The following is a 22,175-nucleotide window of genomic DNA, read 5'->3' on the forward strand; positions in this document are numbered from 1 at the left end:
ACCCGACCACCAAGGCTCAGCGCCCCCCCGCCGCCTCAGTCGAGTAGTTGGAGGTAAAGGATGGGGTCTCGGGATACAGCCCTGAGGGTCACCACCTGTAGAGAATCTGTCTTAAATTAAACATGAGGAGATTTCCTTGGCAGGTCTTTACAGTGTGATGCAGGTCATAGATATGGAGTTGTAAAAAGGGCGCTTTTTAAGATAAGATAAACTTTACTGATCCCCCATAGGGGGAATTCCTTTGTCACAGCAGTGTAACAGTTATAATGACAGAGAGGAGAAAAAAAAAGGAAATAAATATGAACAAACAACAACAATATCAGGGATGAAAATGGGAAAATAAATGGTAATTGATTAAATAAATAACAAAAATAGGCAGGATATGTGCGGGCCGGGGCAAACGACAGACAGCAGTTAGCACATGATGTCATTTTTGTGTCATACACCATTGTTTTTTTTACAAGCACTTTCAAAATGATAAAATAGCACTTCGCATATATCCGACTGCTCGTGAAGAGTAAGACTCACAGACCACTGTCTGCCCCGATCACTGTGATTGTTTTTATCAACTTTCCGTAAGTCCTTAACCTGAGATTTCATCATCATCGGCCCGATCAACGATTCTTGTAATGACTCTTGCAACATAAATAAGCTGGAAGTCTGCATGGGATGAGCGTTGGGACACTGACACAGAGTTTTGCTCCAGCCTATTCACAGGAAAACTCTGTGAAAGCAGAGGGAGCAGCATCATATCTGCGTACATTTGACAAAAACTAAGTTTGGAGCGGGTATAGTGACACACATGAAGAACCAACGCTTGTAAATAATACAAAAAAATAAAAAATAAAAAAATCAGAAAATACGTTACAAAAATAAGAATCCTTCTGGCCCATTTACACCATCTGAGATGGATAGATGGATAGATGGATAGATGGATAGATGGATAGATGGATAGATAGATAGATAGATAGATAGATAGATAGATAGATAGATAGATAGATAGAGAGTGAACCATATTCCAGTCTCTGGCCAATACATCTTTGCTGTTATGTACAAAGTCACTTATCTCAAGGAAAGAAGTTTGAAAGTGTAACACAGAGTCAACAGTAAACACGCACAGATGTTAGCAGTAGGTTGGGCCAGACGGCCTGGCGGGGGCGGCCAGTTTGGGCACTGCAGCAGAGCAGCAACTTAATTAAAACAAGTTCTGAAAAAGGCCAGTGCCAGCACTGCTTTGCTCAGCGGTGAAAGGAATTACAGTTCTGTGATGCAAACGTGGCACCAGGAACTGTGCTGAAGAGCCCCCACCCACCCACACACACACACACACACATTTCCCCTTAGCTGCTTCCTCTATTTTTTTTCTGCCAAAGCCAACACAACTGCTCACGCCCCAGGGGCAACTTGTGTGGCAAAGAACCCCCCCTCCAAGCTCCACCTTCATCTTTTCTTTTCCTCATCTGCGCAACCATTAGATTTTCACCTCTTTGATGACACGTCCATAACATCCATAAATCTCCTGGTACCAAAACCAGACCGGTGTCGTGGCCTTCCTCTCTTCATAGCGCCGGAGACACAGTCGGTTCTCTGGAAAAACACACACACACAACAAAAAAAAAAAAAAAACACCCACCACCAGAGAGTATAATATTTTTTGAAGAAATAGAAAGTTAGCTCCTAGTTCATGTTCCATTCTGCACAGATTGTCTCCCGTAAAAATTAATGCACCTTGCGAAATTCCGCCGCCATGCAGAACGTGGGAAGGGCCGAGAAAGATAAACACGGATCACGGTCGGTTCCAGGACTCCCGCGTCACGGACACACACATGAAGCGAGCGGGACATAGTTTGCAGAAAACACTGGGATGTGCTGGTTTATCGGAAAGTGAGGAACAGGAGGATGAAGCGATGGTACAATCCAAAATGTCTGAAATTCTGTGCGGAACGGTGATTTGTAAAGACGGACATATAGAGGATGTTGCTTTTGCTGTATTGTGAAGAAGTATATTAAAGAAATCAAAAACGTGGCGAGGGGCCTGGATGGAATGAGTTTAGGAAAGGAACTGTGACATAGAGTTACAATTGATGGAGCAATCCATCAAGAGTCGGTCCGATTTTTTTACTTAAGCTTGGCTCGGTCTGACCCGTAGCGGTAAATCTGACACCGGACATGGGGATTTAAGATTTTTTTTAAATTGCCAGTTTTAATACACACACCTAAAGAGGTCTCCAGCTTTTAAGAGTTTTTGGAAGTAGCTCGCGGCGCCTCGTTCGAGCACAGAGACAGGAAGAGCATGACGTGACCGAATGCATGGCTGGATTCAAATCTCACATTTACACGGCGGGTACCTCGGCCAGCCCGGCAGCCAGGTCGACCGCAGCCTGCAGTTTTGCGCTCACATTTGAACTCCCTTCTCCACGTTTCCTAGGTACATTGCAGCCTGGTTTGAATTAATCCCCCCGCCCTCACCCTACCATCCCGTTATCATGCGTAAGTACGTCTCACAGGAAATACACGGAGGAGAACACTTTGCCTCGTGAAATTTCATCTGCCGTTTAACTGTCGCGGATTTTTGATTTGATCGAGAACTCCAGGTTTACCCGGCGAGCAGAGAACATTCCCGCAAGATTACTTCCCACCAAAAAATAAATGACTTGAATCTAATTTCTTAAGAAAAACCTGAGGATGTTATTATTTCACATTATCATTGGAATGACCGTTGATTGAGGAAAAACCGGAAACGCTGTATTTGGCTGGTTTAACTTGACATCACTTGTCATCAGTACATTCAGATGTTATTGTGCACGTTCATGTCTCCGTGAGAAAATGAGAAACATCTCAATTCCTCTGTAAGTCTAGTACATGTGGAGAAATTGACAATAAAACCGACTTTGACTTGTTCCAAGAACGATTTTGGCAACAGACACAGAAACTGAATGGGACTCTAAAAGGAAACAAGCCAAATGAATAGTGTAATAGTGATCCCTGGATGTGCAAAGAGGGGAACGGTAACTGGATAACAAGGAAGTTGGGGACTGAACTTGATGAACTAAAGAGTTGGCAGGCCTAGTTTGACGACAAGTCCACAAATCATATGATTAAAAACAATAGATCTGATCATTCATGGAGCTGGCAACAACATGTTTAGCATCTTCTTCTTTTCCTTTCAGCTTTTCCCCTCAGGGGTCGCCACAACGAATCAACCTTCTCCATCTAACCCCAATTCTCTGTATCCTCCTCTCTCACACCAACAAACTTCATGTTCTCTCTCATTAAGTCCATAAATCTTCTCTTTGGTCTTCCTCTAGACCTCCTGCCTGGCAGCTCCAATTCCAGCATCCATCTACAAATACATGTACATGACCCAACCATCTCAGCCTGGCTTCTACGACCTTCTCTCCAAAACATCTAACATGTGCTGTTCCTCTGATGGACTCATTCCTGATCCTATCCATCCTGGTCACTCCCAAAGAACCTCAACATCTTCATCTCTGCAACCTCTAGTTCTGCCTCCTGTCTTTTTGTCAATGTCACTGTTTCTAGTCCATTCAGCATCGCTGGTCTCACCGCTTTCTTGTCCACCTTTCCTTTCATTCTGGCTGACAGTCTTCTATTTCATAGTACCCCTGACGCTTTTCTCCATCCATTCCAACCTGGTTGAACCCATTTCTTTACCTCTTTTCCACAATCTTCGTTGCTCTGGACCGTTGACCCTAAGTACCCAAAATCCTCCAACTTCTTAATCTCCGCTCCCTGTAGCTTCACCGTTCCACCCGGGTTCCTCTCATTTAAACACGTATTCTGTCTTGCTGCGATTCATTCATTCCTCTCCTTTCCAGAGCATACCTCCACCTCTCTCGAGTTTCCTCAACCTGTTCCCTGCTTTTACTACAGATCACAATGTCTTCTGCAAACATCATGGTCCATGGAGTGTATAAAAAGGTCTGTCTAAAGGATGTAAATCAGGGTTGTGTTCTTGTTCTCACTGTCATAAAGAGGCTCTGTCTAATTTTTCCGGAGCAACTGGAGGATAAAAGCCATGTATTTCCTTGTTCAGACATAAATAACCGGTGGTGTTTCTGCGAACAATTGCCGGTTCTGTATTCACTAAAAACGTACAGGGATGTCATTCCCCTGGCGTAAAAGTTGCAGGGTTTTCGTGGTTTAAGGGCCAATGAGCGGGAGCGGGACAACCTCCCATTTCGTTAATCTGACTTCAATGTCACCACGGTGGTCTGTCAACAAACACGGGTAAAGTCACTCCTCACCCCATGCGAGGCAGTCACATGCCATCAGTGGCCGCAAAAAGAGAAAAACACACAGCGGCGCAACCTGATAGGACAAAATGTTGTCATATAAATCGTCATTTTCCACTATCCTGCCATGTCACGCGGTTTGGAAAAAAACCAATATGTGGACCAGTGGTTTTAAGATGCGTATGTTTTTCAGTCAAGAATGCGAGCTTTCCTTCATCTGTCAGTAACTTATACGGTTTGTTGTGAAGAAAAAAAAACTGCAGTCATTGCCGTCTCGCCTTCCCGAAGGGAAAATCCATACGATTCGATTACAGTCGGGGGTTCGCAAAGATAAATGTTGTGGCATTTTTACGAAGCGGAAATATAGAGTGACAAATTCTGATAAACGGGAGGCCGAAACGCAAAGCATACATTGCAGGAAGGGGCGGCGACAAAAGCAAAGTTTTGGGTGAATTTGTGATGTTGGTGGTTTAATTCCCTGCTTTGCCTGTCTGTATGTCAACGTGTCCTTTGGACAAGGCGCTCCATGCGGCCCCAATGGGTGAATGCCATCTGGTGTAAAACAATATATAAGTTGGTCCCATTCTGGGGATTTTTCGGAAAAGCGTCACCAGAAACCAGTTTGTTCTCAATGTGGCTTTACGTTCAGACGCCCCGGATCAAATCTCTCGTGCTGCCCAACATCTTCTCACAGTCTCTCAAAATTGTTGCTGTTTGGCCAAAATACCAAAATTCACCATGCTGGAATTCTTTCCATGCACCCATCTGTATTAGCACTCAGTGAGATTGTAAGGAGAAGTACACCTTGTAATTACAATGATGGATTACCTCACATGTGCGTGCTTTGCTACTCCGCAGTTCCCTGTTTTTTTTATTTTTTGCTTTTGTTATTTTTTTTTTAAAACCACAAAAAGTGGCTTACTGGAAATATGTCAAAAAAAAGTGGAACTCAAATATCTATGAAATGAATGCGAATTTAAAAGACGCATGTTGTACAATTATAACCGAGATCATTGAACGGGTAAATTTGCTTTTGGATGTCCAGTTTGTTTTACCGCCACTCATCCCATCAGCTGCCACTGCCAATAGTTGGACTTCTTTTCCGCACTACTCAGTTTTTTTTTTTTTCACTGCTCTATAAAAACTCTACGCTCGTCAAGCCAGAACCATGAAGCGGACGAACTGCTGCTTAGCTGACACCCCGGCATTCGGTCTCCAGCCTCCATGGGTCAAACCCTGGCTTTGGTTTTGGCTGCTATTTTGGGGTTATTTCCTTTCCAGGACAGCTGTCGCACCCTCCTCCCTGAGGATGATGAAGTCAGAGATGAAAACCGTCTCTTTGCGCCGTTCTGCGACATTATCTCGATAATGGGCGATAACGCACATCTGACCGGTCGCTTCCTGAAGTTCCATCGTCTCTCAAGAGATCAGCGCTCCTGCAAGGGTCGCCCTTGCCAGACCTAAATAGCGCATCCTGCATTTTCCAAACGGCTGCACCGCTGAGAGGCCTATTTACCGTATCACGCTACGGTGTCCAGGCTCCAACACCCCCTGTAATTATTGTCTTTATCTGGAAGCAATCCTGCTCCTTGAGACCAGTGATTTTATCCACCATCATGGCTGTTCAGTCAAGGGGGCTTTTAACTGGAATTGTTGTGGTGCTTTCTGAGCTAAGCCAATAAAACCAGTCTGGACTGACCTCATCTCTCCGTACTTCAATCCAGCGATGGCACTGTCTCTCCCAGTCTGAGCCTACTGGTTAGAGCATGCACAGAGGGGGGATTTCCACGCCGTGAGTCCAGGTCAGCAGACAACTCCGGCGCCAGGACAAGAGATTTGCAGGGACCTCCAGCATGTTCGGGCTTATTATTCATTTCTTTTTCTACCTTCACTGTGGAGATAAGAATTTCATTTACAGACTGTACATATGACAATAAACACTTTGAATGTGGAATCTTGAAAAGTCTGAGAAGAAGCCGAACGATACAAATCCTTACGATTGTACTTGGTAACCAGTATGTCCATCCTACGGAATTCTAATTACTAACTGATTATTATAGAATCTATTTCATTATTATAACTTCTTCTTTGACGAAGTTGATATCACCACAGCCATTGTGGCACCTTTATCATCATCATCATCATCGACCTGCAACCTTCAGGTCGCAGCCTTGGTCCTTGACCCCACAGGACCTCACCTCTACCCCCCCCCCCGGTTGTGGGAAAATCTACCTGACGAAGCTCATATCAGTGTTTAATACCCTGCTGAGATTCTCCTAAGCTACAGTCTGGTACAGTAAAAACCCAGAGGGACCACCTGCTGGTTATAACACAGCTGCCACGGAGCTTCCTGATTGGCTGGATTTGAAATGAGGAGATGGAATCAGAGTGTGTGTGTGTATGTGTGTGTGTGTGTGTAGCTTGCTGGCACATTTGGCCAGAGCTAGCGACTCAGATGTGGAAATGGTGCCATGGCTCTGGATAATCCCAGAGACTGAGTGCTCTTAACTTTGTTTCTATCTCTTATAGGTGTTGCAAAACTTGTGTTTGTGTGTGAGTGTGTGTAAACCAAACATCCAGCGCATGTTCCGCCTGCCATATTGAACATATGAGACGTGTCACCCCCAGGTTTTCTCCATGCGCGAGCGTCCGACTTATCCGATCCAGTGAAGATCGGGCGATGAAAGCAACCACTCCCTAACTGGCCACTCTGACGTTACTGGTCAGGCTATGGGGTGACCAGGTTCACAGTTATAGTTTTACAGTAGAAGGTATTAGGTGACTCACCCACACACACACACACACACACACACACACACACACACACACCATTTGGTGAGCATTAGGTCTGCGCCAGGTGAGCGTTAGGTAAGTGGATGACGGTCTGGTGAGAGCAGGAGTGCAGGGATTAGCTTTAAAGCCGACATAACTCGCCTTGCAAGTATGAATGCAAACACACACACATACACATTTAGGCTGAGAGGATTGTACTTCATCTATTCTGGTTAGTCATCTGTTATTCTGGACAAAAGTGTGCTTTGCATAACAATCCCCCTGTGTTTATCCCACAGAGAGCACACACACCCCTGTCATAAGCATCCCAGTGACTTGTGCATGACCTCCAGTTCCTGTACACCGCCACAGCAGATTACGTTTATGAACGCGATGTATTCAGAAAAGGATCAGCCGCAGAAATAATGGTGGTTTTTGTTGAAAAGCTAGCTGGGGATGAGGAGCTGTGTGCATGTGTGTGTGTGCCTGTGTGTTTCAGGGGTGGGAGTGGGGTCAGCAGGTTAGCAAATTAGTGCTCCAAGTGAACATTGAACATCAGAGATGAAAACCATATTTGGTTTAAACCAAATACTGGGGAATATTTTTTCTCTCTCCGGGAAAAAAAAATGTAGATTATATGCAATTTATCTCCTCAGGATTACTTTGACGACCTGATGGTCAACGATGGGAAATGGTGAAGGAACGCTGACATTACATAAGAGTGTCGCTGTGTTTTCAAGTTCAGTGCTGGGATACAAACAAGACTGCTTTTAGATGAAATACTTGACATTCAGATTAAGCAACATCATCCGGAGAAAATGTGCAAATGGACAATTCACTGGGTTAGGCCTTATTTGTCTATGATAATCAGGGCATAGCATATGTTTATGATCACATGTGACTTGTGTCACAAGTTGTCAAAGAGGGTCAAAGGGTAAAGGGACGTGAATCTGTTAGGTGAAATATTTTGTCAAAAAAATATACATAGATGAATAAATAAAAATCATCATCATCATCTATACATTAAATCCACGCGCCAAAAATAAATGAATAAATAAATAAAATATAAAAATAAATGAAAAATCACAACATTAAAGTGGTAAAAATGTGTCCATCATTAGAAGTTCTACAATAAATCAGGATAGGTTTCATCACACCAAAGACTTTGCTTGCTGCAGTTCGTTCCCACGTCCCTCTGAGTACATCTACAAATCCTTTCCGTCTGTTCTCAAGAAAAACCACCAAGATTTCCAATCTGATTGCAAAACCCATCCCTCTGGGTTTGATTGTTTACCAGGATATTAACAAGAAAAAAGAGGTGATACGAATTTGTAGCCATGTATCCCAAACATCGGGAGCTGTGACTTGAATTCCGTTTACATCTTTGCATCATGAAGCGTTTCCTTGAATGTGAAAGACAAACCTTTGTGTCACCAGACAAGTTTCTGCTGAATCTTGGACCACAACTGAAGTCATCGATAAGCTACTTTTTGAGCAATGTGTCATCTAATCTTGACAAAATCACAGCCTTAATGCTGTTCTGGGTTGCAGAACTAGAAAACACTATTTCTGACAGTTAGCTGAAGCCTTAGCTTTCTCATGCTAAATCCAAGAGTGGAGGAGCCCGGCAGATGTAATTATAGGTTGGGAATTTCCAGCTTTGAAGGGAACATAGTGATTATGTCTGGAAGAGGTGGGAATGCAGTAAGATTTGCTGGTGAGTGCAGCTTCCTCATTTTACTCATTTTATATTCAACCACTTTGCGGGCCAGACTTCTCTTTTCTCTTTGACTAAAGGCAACAGAAAAAAATGGTCGTACCTTTTTTTCAGGGCGTCAGTGTCACATGTTAAGGTCTCTTTGTGTCTTGTTTTCACCCTAAGCTGAATCTCGCGTCCTATTTTTGGGGAGTCTGGAAAAAAAAAAATGGATTACACAAGGCATGCAAAGAGGTAAAAAAATACTGGATAAAGTGATTTCTTAAAGGGAAAGTCCTAAATTCAGGGCGACATGGGAGATGTGACAGTTCATCGGAGATGATTTATGCAAACATCTCACCGGAGTGCCATGAAAAAAAGAGGCAGGAGTGGAACAAGTTAGATCCCTGCACGTCTTACATCGTTGGAATATCGTAAAAAAGAAAGGACGGAAAAACATTTGACCCGCCCCCCTCCCCCCCGACACATATTCCAAATTACAATTCAAGCTCACTGTTATGACCCTCGAAACATCCGTCTCTGTCAATGCTGCGCCGCTCTGTGCCATGGTTGTGGGGTCATCGTGGGTCTGGTGGGGGCAGGCGCTGGGGGTTTACAGGGAGGGGAGGTGGGTATAGAATGGGCTGACTGAGCGAGTGACCACAAGCACAGGGCTCCTGGTGAAATTCCACCGTCAAAGGGGGCTTTTTCCCAGCCTGGTGCACCACAGCCCTCCAGAGATCCTGTGCTGACTGTATTTGCAGAGACTAAAAGAGGGGAAAGAGACAGCGGTGTGCTGCTAGAAAAGTCCCTCTCCATATGCAAGGGATTAAAATTTGCAAGAATGAATTGTCTGAAGAGACCGGTTCATTTGTAAGATTTAAAAAAAAAACAAAAAAAACCCAAGGTTATAGTTAAAGCAAAATATGGAAGCAACAAAACTTCAGTGTCTTGAGCAGACTTGGATTTCTGTCATTGTGCTACCTGACAGGTCAAGTCAGGTTAGATTTTATCTATATAGTACAAAATCATGTGGAAAGAATTAAAAGACGCTTGAAGATTATTTAGAGAACCCCAACATTTTACCTGTGAGCAGGCAGTTGGCAACAGCAGCAAGAAAAAAAAAAAATTGCCTCTGAGGTCAATCTGGGCGGCCTTCTGCCTCGACCAGTCTTTGTGAAAAGGGAGCGAACGAAAAAGAGGGCCAGAGAAGGACAGAGACGAAGACATCTAGAGTGTGATAGAGTCAGAAGGTGTATGAGGGTTGAGAAGGGCAGGCACGAATGATCTACTGCAGTTACATGGCAATAGCCAAAATGATACAATAATAAACAATGGCAACAGTGGACGCCTGGCAAGAGGGTTTGCACAGATGGAAGCAGGGAAAATCCATTGAGGGAGCTTGCATGTGTACAAAGAAACATGACCAAAATATAAACATGTCCAAACAATTGAACATCCAACACAGAGAATTTGGATTGGGATCTGCGGCCTACTAAAATTGGGACAGGGATCCACAGGCTCTCTGGGAAACTTTGTCGGACATGGCTTAACTAAATCAACAGGAGACCAGGCAAGATAAATGTATCAGTACAATTCCTGAACACATCTCACATTATTTTAAAATTACTAAAAGTTTCAAGATTGGAGAGAAATCAGTTCATGAAAGCAGAGAGAAATCCATCCCTGATGACTCGTGCAGCTTTCAAGGAACATATGCGCCATAAATCTCCTGATTTCGGTTTTTGGGTTCATTGAAGGCAAAACAAAGATGCGAGTGTTCCCTCTCCTGCTGTGGTCTCCTGAGCGTACCAATATATTCGTCCAGGAGAAGAGTGCCATCTTGTGGTGGCTAACATCTAGAATTCTTTTTTTTCCCCCCGGCCTTCTTTCAATACAATATGCTGGAACACACACATACACACACAAAAAAAAAAAAAACAAGAAATAAGTTTTTCCAGGCTGATATGAAATTTTAAAGTCCTACCCCAATAACTCCTGCCACCTCATTTGATCATATATTTGACCAGTCAAATATTACAGGAATAAAAATGGTGTCAGAGGGCACAAAAAAGCCGAAGCGATCCAACAGGGGTCGGCATACAATTTGAAAAGTTGCAGGTTTGTTAAAGACGCCAAGTTTGGCATGAGAAGGCCAACGCTTCTCATGCTAAAGCAAATATTTTCCCTTATGTGTCAATCCTGGCACAATCCTGAGGACAAAAACCAGCACCGAACTGTTTACCCTGGCCACTGACTTGACACGTACACATACCGCATATGTTAGAAATGATTAAATAAAACTTCACATCGATTTGGACCGCAACATCATTTCATGGATAAAATACTTTTTTTTTGGGGGGTAAAATACTTTGTTTAATTTGTTTCAGCAGTTTTACGTCATGAAGATAGCTGCTGTGAAACCTTTCATTCTCATCTGCTTGTACAGGTCGTTATGTATAAATATAGGTCATGTTAAATTTAGGTCAACTTTGCTTTAAATGTTCAAAAAGTGCAGAAATGTGTTATGAGAAGGTAAAGCAATTGATGTGAAACCCTGGAAAAAGCAGTGTCTTGCCGCACATCAACTTCCACGCCCAACAACATCTACTGCTATGCAAATCATTTTGACAGAGGGATAAAGAAACGCTGGGAATAAAAGTTTTAAAGGCATTTTTTATTGTTTTGATATTAACTCTGTAAAAGAGGAGCGCCCGTCTGAGCGGTCAAGCTGACAGCTTGGAATATATTTCAAAGTGACAAATGTTAAAACAGCGGAGAGGCAGGTGAATGATTATCTGACAGATTGTGGCAGTCTCCGCCTGCAGTACCTACATTCTGACATACTGTAAAATACTCTTAGCTGGTGATCTATGAAATCCATAGTCAGGAACAAATGACATGAGGTCTATGTCTAGTGTATTGCACAGAAGGAGAAAAATGCTCATTCAAGTTTGCATACAATAATTGAGAACCCCCCCTCCCCTCCCCAAAGAACAACATGTAAAAGTAAAGATTGCAACGAGCATCAAGGCTGAACAGAAACTGGGCAGGGAAGACAAAAATATTTCCATCGCGGGTTGAGGTGTGGCTCAAGTTACATTTCAAACTGACGGCTCAAGTATTTCCTCAATGATTATTCCGCTTGAGATCTGTGACAAGAGTGATGAATGAAAACGGCATAGCATCTATATTTATGCACGGGTGGGGGTATCTAAATTGGAAAAGGTTGTGCTGAGACATGAATGCAAACCAAGGATCCTGCAGTGGCGCAGCGATCAGCCAGTCAATTCACAATGGTGCAATAAGCAGGCAGCTCAGTGATCAGTGAACAAGTAAGATTGTAGATCTCTTTCATTCCATTCTCATCCCACCACTTGATCAAAAAGTCCATGCTACACTGTGTTGGTTGGGGATTCTGACAAAACGTGGGTGCAACTTAGAAGAATTGTCCCAATGTCTAATAACAACAATTATTAAGTTGTCAATTCCAAGAATTACTGCTACAGACAGACCGGTCATAGGACATCATTATAAACAAAACATTGACACTCCCTTTTGCATTTCAGTCGAAACTTATGTCTACTCAGTGGTATGACGCTCGAACAAAGTGTGCGGTAAACTGAAAGTCGTGATGTCTTTCTCTCTAGAGGAGATATATTCTCATTATTCAGAAAGATCCTGTGAAATTAAAATACTCTGTAGATACGCCACCCTCCATCCCCCACATGGTGTATGTGTGCTTTAAAACCCTTTATTTTTCTCCAAAACATTATCTATTTTTCTCCAAAACATGATCAGGATGGCAATATACCTGTGAAAGAACAGAGATTAACAGATGACCACTATTTTAGGTGTTTAGTGTATGTATATATGTATATACACAGACACACACACACACACATACATACATACATACGTGTGTGTGCGTTTATATACACACACATGTACATACACAAGCGCTTACACAACACCTGCAGTTACTTGCCCTCTTATATATGTCTTATATGTATATTTGTTTATGCTGGTGAAAAAAAACCTAACATCTTGCAATCGGGAATGTAGGGGTTTTCCATGAAGTCACTGGGCCATGTCAAGTATATGTATACTGTATCATGATATAGATATATACACATATAAAAATAATAATAGAAAAAAAGGTGAATGATGACTGGATTTACATTCATCTGGTGGCATGGCCCTGAACAACTGAAGAGATCGCAGAGCTTTTGGATGATACCGTGAGCTCTTCACTGCCTGGGCAAAACAAAAATATCTGCCATATTTGAAGGGAGTTTTTTTTCTCCCCCCCAGAGGTTTTCAAAGGGAGGCTCATTGCATGAAAATGAAACAAGACTACATAATGAACATTGTTGGGGGGAGGGGGGGGCAACCTTTGACTGATTTATCAAGAAATCACAAATTCAGACTTCATGTATGTAGTGTAGTTGAATTAATCTAAAACAATGGAGATGGAAATAATGTTTCAATAATACTATCAAGATTCTTTGAGCAACTGGTCAAAACATCAAATCAAGTATTTTGGTCACTTTGGTTATCCAACAATTAGTGGGTTGTTGAATAAAATGGTGAGAAGTTTGATGTTTCCCACAGCCAAAGGTGACATACTATCTAACTTTCTTTGTTTGTGGCCGAGGAAGGATGAAACCACAAAACATTCACATTTTAAGAGTATAAAGACGGAGAAATCTTTAACAAATACGATAATGAAAAACAATAAGTCACTTTGGAAGGTATACAGTAATTCAATAGTGGGCAAATAACAATTAGATGGGAAGTGTCATTCTTTGAAAACCCCTGATTTAGACAGTCACTTTCAAAAACCACTGTACAAGGAAACAGTCCTGTCCCTGTGAGCTACTTCTGCTGAGATGTATGGTATGGACTTACATGTTCCTTTTAAACACACGCGCGCCCTCACACGCACAGTCTGCCATACTTGTGAACTCATGAAAAAGGCAGCGGTTATAGCTTGGATTGACCTAAGACTTCCAGAATCTTAAAAAATACAGAAGGCTTAGCCGATCGGTTAAACTCTTTCCGGACATCAACCCCCTCCCCGCCTTTTTTTTTGTTGTCTTGTTTTGTAGAAGGCACAAAAACTACCACAAAAGTATAGTAATAATCTTCAATGTGCAAAAAAAAGCTCAGTTTACATTATTTCCTCAATAAAAGAAAGAGGGGAGGAAAAGAAAAATATTTTGCTTTCTACCCCCCCCCCCCCCCCTTCAGTTTCTGTGGGGGCTGTTTCAGTGCAGAGCCCACGAGCATCAATGTCCAAGTCAGGCTGCGCTTTCAAACCAACACCTACACCCGTGCACGTCCTCCATTGGCACTTTGTAAGTATTAGTTCAGGTGAAAGAGCAGAGGCAAAGGCATGACACGCACATGGTTCAGAAACATGAGGGGATGAGGAAGTCTAAAGATACTGTTGTAATGCCTTTCCTTTGAGGAGGGACCCAGCGGAGCCGACCTGATAATGACGCGTGGTGGATGGTGACAGCAGCACTGTTGAGTTTCTCCCTTGTCTTGTTTTATACATCCACAACTAGCTCATTTTAAGCCTTTTTCAATAACAGTAGGTGTTTTCAAAATGTCATGACGAATCAGGAGGCACCTCTGGTCCTTGAGCTTCAGCCACCAACCTCACCGCCATCCCACCATCATTCGGATGTGGGAGACGTGGTGATGGTGGTGGACGACGGTTTGGCGCTTCTGAGGGCCTGTGGATTAACAATCACCTGGATTACAAAATCCTTCTGGATTTTAGTGTCTTGTAGCCGCGTCTTATCTGTGAGCAGTTTGCCAGAAAAGAACCAGCGTTGGTGGGCGGCATCGATGTCCTCCTGGGCCTGCAGCTGCTTCTTCAGCTGACCAATGGTGTCTGCCATGCTGGCACTGAGGCGAAGATCCTTACCTGAGGACATGCGTACCTTTAGGAGACAAGGAGTGTTAGCATTTAGCTAAAAAGCACAGAAATCATGATGACACGGTGAATCTGAATTTCTTTCAACACTAAGTCAATGTATAAAAGAAGAAGCTTATGAAGAAAGTGACCAAACACAACCTAAGTATACTGACTGTGTAGAAGCATGATGAGAAGGGGTTAATTCTGCTGCTGATTACTCTCTTGGATTATTTCTTGCTTATTTCAAGGTAATTTGTTTCACTATCTGGCACTCACTACAGACAGCAAAGAATTTCATTGCACTGGTAAACATGTTTTGCTATTTATGTGTGCATAATAATTATAAACACTTTGAATCCGTGCCTGATCAATGTTGATTTTCCAATTGCAAATTTAATGATAGCCTTGTCCCATGATTTTCAAAATCACCTAATGAATTTAATGTGAAAAAGGTGATTTCCAAGTAATAAATGGGAAATGAATAAATAAATATCACAAACACATTTTACAAAATTGTTTCCATGTCTTGATTCAAAATTATGTATTGCAGATTTTGTGTTATATCAAAGTTGGATTACATCTGATGCATATTTATGGGTGACACAAATGAGCAACCTGAAAACACCTCAATCAATCCCAAGGGGAATAAAAAGCATTTAAAAAGCAAGTATGAACGAGAATATACTGATTAAACACAGGTGGGTGGAAATAGACCTATTAGCCAAATATAAATTTGCTGATGTACCTTAAGCTGGAATTCCTTCTTGGGTGCAATGGTGGGTTCGGGGCTATCACTGGGGTCTTCGTCACTGCACTCTGAGATAAGGTTGACTGGTGGAGCCAGGCAGTACACTGGCAGCTGATAACGGTTCCCAAGTTCATCGTAACACTCCGTCAGAGTACCTAAATAAGGAATACCGTGGTCAAATTAAATGTTCGTTGATTTTTCATCAAATTCACACTGATCGGCACATTTACTCTTGGTCCTCACCATGCGGCAAGGTGATACTGGCTCCATCGACTATGGCTTGAGCCAGTTCATGGTCATTACACTCCAGGGCCACTGCGGCAGCTTTAAGGGCATCCCAAATTTCTTTGCGGCCCTCAAAAGCCGGTGCTGTGTCCCAGAACTCATCTCTCTTGCTTCGCAGTTGGCCCTCTGTCATTGGATAGTCACTCTTCCACTTGGGCCGATCTTTCTTCAGTGGCTCATTACGTCCTGTGATGTGAAAGCAAAAGAAGAAACAAATGCATGAAACTGATGTAAAAAGGAAACACATTTCGCGCTTACTTGGCAGGGTTCAAACATTCCTCTAGTCAATATCAACAGATGGGCAAAGTAAATATGTCATGCAGTTGTGTAAAGCAGCAACAGCAGCTCCTGCTGATAAAAGTTGGACACCACAGGATGCCTGTGCATTTTAGTTTGCTATCTACAGAAATTGTGGAGTGAAACTAAAATGATCTTGATCTGGAAAAAGAGGAACAGAAAGCAGATTTATCATTAGGTGAAAAGACCTTTGGTTAAGTGTGTGACAACCTCCATGCTTAAAATTGATCTCATCAACATCACCTTGAACCTAGATTCACAACAGCGACAAAGTATGTAAAACAGTAGTTGCACACATCTGGTCTTTAAATGACTCGGGGACTTCTCCTCCCCCCCACTTCCCCCCCAATCAAGGCTGACTGCTGTAAAGAGAATTCTGAACTAGCATGCAATATTTAATTACTCACAATACTGCTGTATTGTGGGATCTCCCAGCCTGGTCAGCTCAAATTACATAGCTCAGAAGATGTGGAAAAGATGTGGAGGTCAGCAGAGAAATGAAAGCAGCAACATTCTCCTTACTCACAAATCAGCATGCCCTGTTGAATGTGTTACCCTAAGTTAAGAAGCTAAAAACAAACAAAAAAAGTCACCCTGTGTCACTTCAAATCACTCAAAAAACAGTAAATTAGAATCAACTGGAAAAATTTGGCTCTTTTCTCACAATGAGGCTTCTCATGAGATTTTTTGGCATGAGTTAACACATGCCAAAAAACGGAATTAATGAAACATGAACAAATAATATAATCAGGGTGCAAATGTACTCTCTTTACAAAATAAAAAAACATCAATTTATATTATAGCAGTTATATTGTCTGGTGCTGCAAGGTTAATTACAGATACATGATATCTTGGCAAGGTGGATTAGTTCGATTCATGTACTTGTTGGCATCCCATGGTGACACCAGAGGAAAATATATAGTAAAATAGCTTAGCCCTATGCTTTGACTCCAGTAACTTATCTGAAAAACCCAAATTCACCAGTTTGTTAATTATGAACGACAAATACAATGTTACTGCTTAAACCCTCACCCCCTGTGATTTAACACGGATAGAGATGACAGCACAGGGAGACATGCTACCCTCTGCCCTACAAAAACACCCAAACCTAAATTTAGGACGTCATTCAGTTTGCAAGATGCATGAAGCATGTGTAGCCTATATCCGTCTATGTAACCTAACCAGTTTCCCACCATTCAATATTAATACAAAGTGCATCCAGGGCAAGATACACCTTTTCAAGTAGGGACACACACACACACACACACACACACACACACACACACACACACACACACACACACACACACACACACACACACACACACACACACACACACACACACACACAAAGTTTTAAAGACATGCAACTTTGTACCTCATTTTAATATTCAGTGGCATATCTGCTAGCTTCAATACACATTCTCTGTAACTTTTGGTTAACATTTGCTTAAACAGCACAGGCTGTGAGGTAGTCTGTATAAATGAGTGCCAGCTGAGATGTTGTCAAAAAGCAGTTTCTGGAAAAATCTAGAGCTGAACTCGCCTGACTCAATATTTACCAGTGCCTGAGAGGCAGTGATGTATATCATGGAAGAGGGGAGTGATGGAAAATGAGGAGTTCAAAAAAAATGGAGCACCACCAAGAGGTTGGCTTTCTTTTAAACAAATTATTTATAGTGCTGGCAACTTAGGAGTAATTGGTAGACTATGGCGTGGTGGTGTTAGATTAGCACAAGGAGCAGAGTATGTGTGTCCCTCAGCTAGCAAAGGGGCTTCCTGACAGGCACACTGTCAACATGCAATATGGTTTTTATTTTTCTACAAAACACCAGACATACTGGACAAGCAAGCCTTTGACATGCATCCAAACAAAGACATGGGAATCCTGCATTGTAAATGATAACAATATTTACATTTCCTCCTCCTTCAAAAACACATCCTTGCATGCATGATTTTTCAAACCTGGTAGTTTAAGTTAGTATTTGCAACATATAAGTGCATTGTATTGCTTTCTTTAATGACAATAATTTGTCATGGACGTGATCTCTAGGGCCCCCCTGCAAGTGACAAATATCCTAAATATATATCCCTTGTGGCATGGAGCTACAGTAGTTGCTTTTTCCTTTAAACCCCCTAAACACTGGATGCTGTTGTGGTTTCAGGAAGTTAAACCCCCTTTGTCAGTATATAATCCGTCTTTGGCATTTAAATGGTGAGTAACTAATAAGCAAACTAAGGGCTTCTTTGCGGTGCACAAGTTATTTTCACAGTGTCACGTTCTGGAAGTGTCACAACTGATATTTTCTGTAGCCTTTAAAACACTGCACAGATATCAGAAGCAGATGTGCAACATATGATGGCTTTGCATTATGGCAAAACTGATTAGAGGAAGAGCCAAACACAGCCGGAGGCCCGAAATGGTCGGAAGGCCTCCTGAAAATTTTCTTTTTTATTTAGTGAAGTGAGGTTTTGTGCACTGGGAATCCTAATCAGGACATAATGGGGAGGAAAGGAAGTGATTCATCGAACAGCCTCGTATCAAAACTAAGTGAAGCACACCATAACACAGACGCGAAGCAATGCATTACAGACACATGAGGCAATAAGAGGGCGTTTACACAATGATGGGCCCATAAAAGAAGTTGCCACGTGTTGTTTTTGAGTGTTAATGAAATGTGTATGTATGAGGGTACGAGGACAGTGTTTGTTGTTTGGCTGCTTTGGTTGTATTCAAGAAACAAAATGATCCTTTGATAAGGTCCTTATTGGCAGGGTTGAAGAACATTCAGCTACAACATGAACTTTTGCTCTGGCCCTGTAATTACACTGGTGTTTTATTGGTTCCAGCTCAAGGTACATTTTTTTCAGAATTTTATGGCAGTCAATGAGAAATAAGTATTGTATTTTTGGCTCATTTAAAAGGTCAAATAAAAAAATGGAGGTCTCCACTACTCAAAAATGTCTAATTTTAGAGTAATAATTCCCAACGTGATATAATTTGGAAATGAATACATTTACAAATTAACAATGTGATATAATTTGTTAACTAATACATTTTTCACAATTGCTGTTTGCCTTCTTACTTGAATTAAACACTAACTAGGATAATGTGAATACTGATGAGATATTTCTTGGGATCAAATGATGAAATCTGTTTGATTTGAAACTGAACATGACTGACTTTTCAGGCAGTTGTAAGTAGCAGGGTGTGTCAAGAAGTTTCGAGTCATTCCCATTGGGGAATTGAAGGCAGAGGGAATGGGCATGATATGACTTGTACTTCTCAATGTAATGGAAAATTAAGTTCAATTAAATCGCATGGATTTCATTTTTTTTTTCCATTTTGGGATATCGGCATATGGCCAGGGAGGTAAAATATGTATTTCTTCACGTGTTAATGTAGACTGAAATAATACACAATGGGGGGAAAAAAAAGAGTGGATAACTTTTCATCTCTCTTTCTCTCGCTCAGAAATGAGAAAAGATACTGAATCCAAAACGTACCGATGAGTTAAATAAGCAGGTGCTACCTTTTTTCTTGATAAAACTTCAGAGGTCCACATTGAGACTTTCCTGATGATGGAGGCACCGAGACATTCGACTGCCATACCAAAGTGTGATGTTAGCGTTATCTGGTGCCTTCTCTCATGGCTGCTAAGATGACAGAGGCCATTGGTTGAGAAACTGCTTTAAAAACTTTCAAACCCACAATGCAATAAGGGGGGTCACTGGTATTACATGTGAGTTTCTGCATTGCTTTGTGTGCTTAAGTGATCACTCAACACTTGAGTCACTTGGGCTCCTCTTTGGTTTGGCATTAAAAATGTTTATCCAGCAATGGAAACCAAAAAGTTAACAACGACTGATTAAAATTCTAATCGTATTAAAAGTGCCAATATTTGAAGCACATTTGCCACTGTTATTTTAGAGCTCATGTCATTGCATGATGCAGACAATAACGTTATTAAATCACTATAAATTCAGATGTCATTTTGGTCAGAGTTCTGTCGCCAGATTTAAAATGTTATTTGTAAATTAAAATAAGGTTACAAAACAAGACCTGAAACCAACTAAATGAAAACTGGAAGTGGATATATCAGCATCTACAACATCTGGGAGCATGTAACATAGTTCAACCTCTAAAACAGCAGTTATAAAAAAATGATATTTGTTGTACTGTGTCAAACAGACAAACTAGATTTTAGTCACATTTCTGTATGGTAGAGCCTCCAGCAATTTAGAACATGTCCTCTAATCTACATGGTTCCATTGTCACCATGTTCCTGGGTGTAAATATAATATTTACTCTTTTAAAAAGGTGCATACACAGCAATCAGAGTTCCCATTCAATAATCACCATATAGGTTATAAAACAAAGCATGATCATGTGCAAATGTTAATCTCTGAAAGCATGTTATCTTGCAGAAAGGAAATAGTAATGACCTCTTGTCCCCTGTTGTGAGAATAGCTGTCATTCACAGTCTGTGGAACCCCCCCCCCAAAAAAAAAAACTTAAACATTGGATGACAACAGTTTCTATGTGCCAAAGTAAAAAAAAATGGGAAAAAAAGCAGATACACAAGATTCCTTGTGATAGCAAATAAATCTATTGCTGTGTTGCTGAAATGGTTGCCAAGAAGTGACTGTATAAAGCAGAGAAGGCACCGGGCTCTGAAGTGATTCATCTGGAGTGTGTCAGTTACATTTCTAGTAAAATGCAATTTTTCCCACAAATATTCATTTCAGTGATTTAGTCAAAGAACATTTGATCAGTGCTGAAGACAAATGTTGAACGTCTGCAGCAGTGTCGCCTTTCTGAGGAATGCACTTGTGCGTAAGCACTCAATCACTTGCGCAATATTGCCAATAGTCATACAACTATGCCACATTCAAGGTAGTTATATCTGCGACTGTGTGGACAACATCGGATCCAAACCCCCACAGAATGGCTGCATTCGAATGTCCCCGAACTGAGTATTTGAACTGTTTTGATCTTTTCTCTTTGCTCGTTATGCTTAAGACCATCGATTAACCAGTATGAAAACAGCTGACAGTGTGCTCTTACCTCCACGGCCACCGTTCCTTGACGAACCGCGGCTCTGAGTGTCCTCCCAGCTTTCCCAGTATCTCCCCACACATCCTCCCATGGTTAACGGGGTGCAGGTCGCTTCCACGCGGCTTACTAGCTGAGCAGGGGCCCCATCACTGGTGACTACAATGAACTAAGTCCGAGGAGGACGACAATGTTGTGCTCCAGAGTTGCGAGCGACGTGTCATGGGCAGTTGCTTGATTTGTGCGGATCCCAGTTATTGGTCAAATATCTCTACCACCGCCGTATGTGCTCAACGCAGCCGCATAAGACTCCCAGCTCGTGGCCCACAGTAACGCTAACTGTTAGGTTGCTCACGGTGAAACTTACCGTTGACCCAGCTAGACTGTTTGTCTCTCACTGTTCGGACACCGGCAGCATTTGTGCTATCCCATTTCCCTTAAGGCTATGCTGGTGGCAAATGTTAATGCCCAAACACGGGCACCTTCCTTGCTAACAAGCTAAAGGGGGGTAGCTAGTTAGCAGCCACAACATCAGTAAACACAAACTTCCACGCACTAGTGGTATTTTTTTCCCCAGCACGTTGAGTTTTCTTTCAGACAAAGTTACGGTCGATAGATTGTCAAAGTCCTGCCCGCAGCACGGCAACACGTCAATACTGCCTCAAGAAAGTGAGTCTTTAAATCCCCTAAATGTTTCTTCCCTCCCGCTGGTAAAAGGTGACTGGCAACAGAACGCGACAGAACTTTTTTTTACGCCTGCGCCTGAGCACGCAGGCAGGTGCTGAGTTCCTTTACATCCGGACGTAAAGCGATCATCCTACGGGGATGCTCGAACGATTGTTGAGTTCGCACAAATGTTAAATTAATATATATAATGTTGTTTATCTATGGCTATAATTTCAACAACATTGGGGGTATTTCATTTGAAATACTTGAAAGTAAGTGGCATAGGTAGACGGGGGAATGGTAGCACGATTTTTCGAGAATTCAGACGGTACCTTGAAGGCATCACCAAAACTGCTAAATGTAGCTCTTAGCATAAAGAGTGTGTGCTTTTTAATAAAAAATGTATGTATTTTGAACGACTACGTGTTAACAATACACATAGCTGTCGGAGTTCTTTAAAAATATTTACG

The 22,175-nt window shown here is 42.0% G+C and overlaps 1 protein-coding gene across 1 annotated transcript; it reads right to left on the minus strand.

Moving 5' to 3' along the window:
* Nucleotides 1-11,380: 11,380 nt before the first annotated feature.
* ubtd1b (ubiquitin domain containing 1b) lies at nucleotides 11,381-21,765 on the minus strand. Its single transcript, XM_086141067.1, has 4 exons — nucleotides 21,052-21,765; nucleotides 15,645-15,872; nucleotides 15,399-15,556; nucleotides 11,381-14,678 (listed from the first exon to the last, which is right to left on the minus strand). Exons 1-4 carry the CDS (start codon nucleotides 21,131-21,133, stop codon nucleotides 14,409-14,411), a joined length of 738 nt encoding a protein of 245 aa, XP_085997193.1. The 5' UTR covers nucleotides 21,134-21,765; the 3' UTR covers nucleotides 11,381-14,408.
* Nucleotides 21,766-22,175: the final 410 nt, after the last annotated feature.

This window comes from Fistularia commersonii, chromosome 33, assembly GCF_037954325.1.
Source record: "Fistularia commersonii isolate RoL2024-O1a breed Wild chromosome 33, RoL_Fcom_v1.0, whole genome shotgun sequence".
NCBI classification, from domain to species: Eukaryota; Metazoa; Chordata; class Actinopteri; order Syngnathiformes; family Fistulariidae; genus Fistularia; species Fistularia commersonii.

Coding starts and splice junctions, on each gene's coding strand:
- ubtd1b (XM_086141067.1), bottom strand. CDS start 21,133: ATGGGAGGATGTGTGGGGAGATACTGGGAAAGCTGGGAGGACACTCAG. Junction 15,557..15,644: donor CAGTATCACCTTGCCGCATG/GTGAGGACCAAG, acceptor TTCCTTATTTAG/GTACTCTGACGGAGTGTTAC. Junction 14,679..15,398: donor AGAAGGAATTCCAGCTTAAG/GTACATCAGCAA, acceptor TGTCTCCTAAAG/GTACGCATGTCCTCAGGTAA.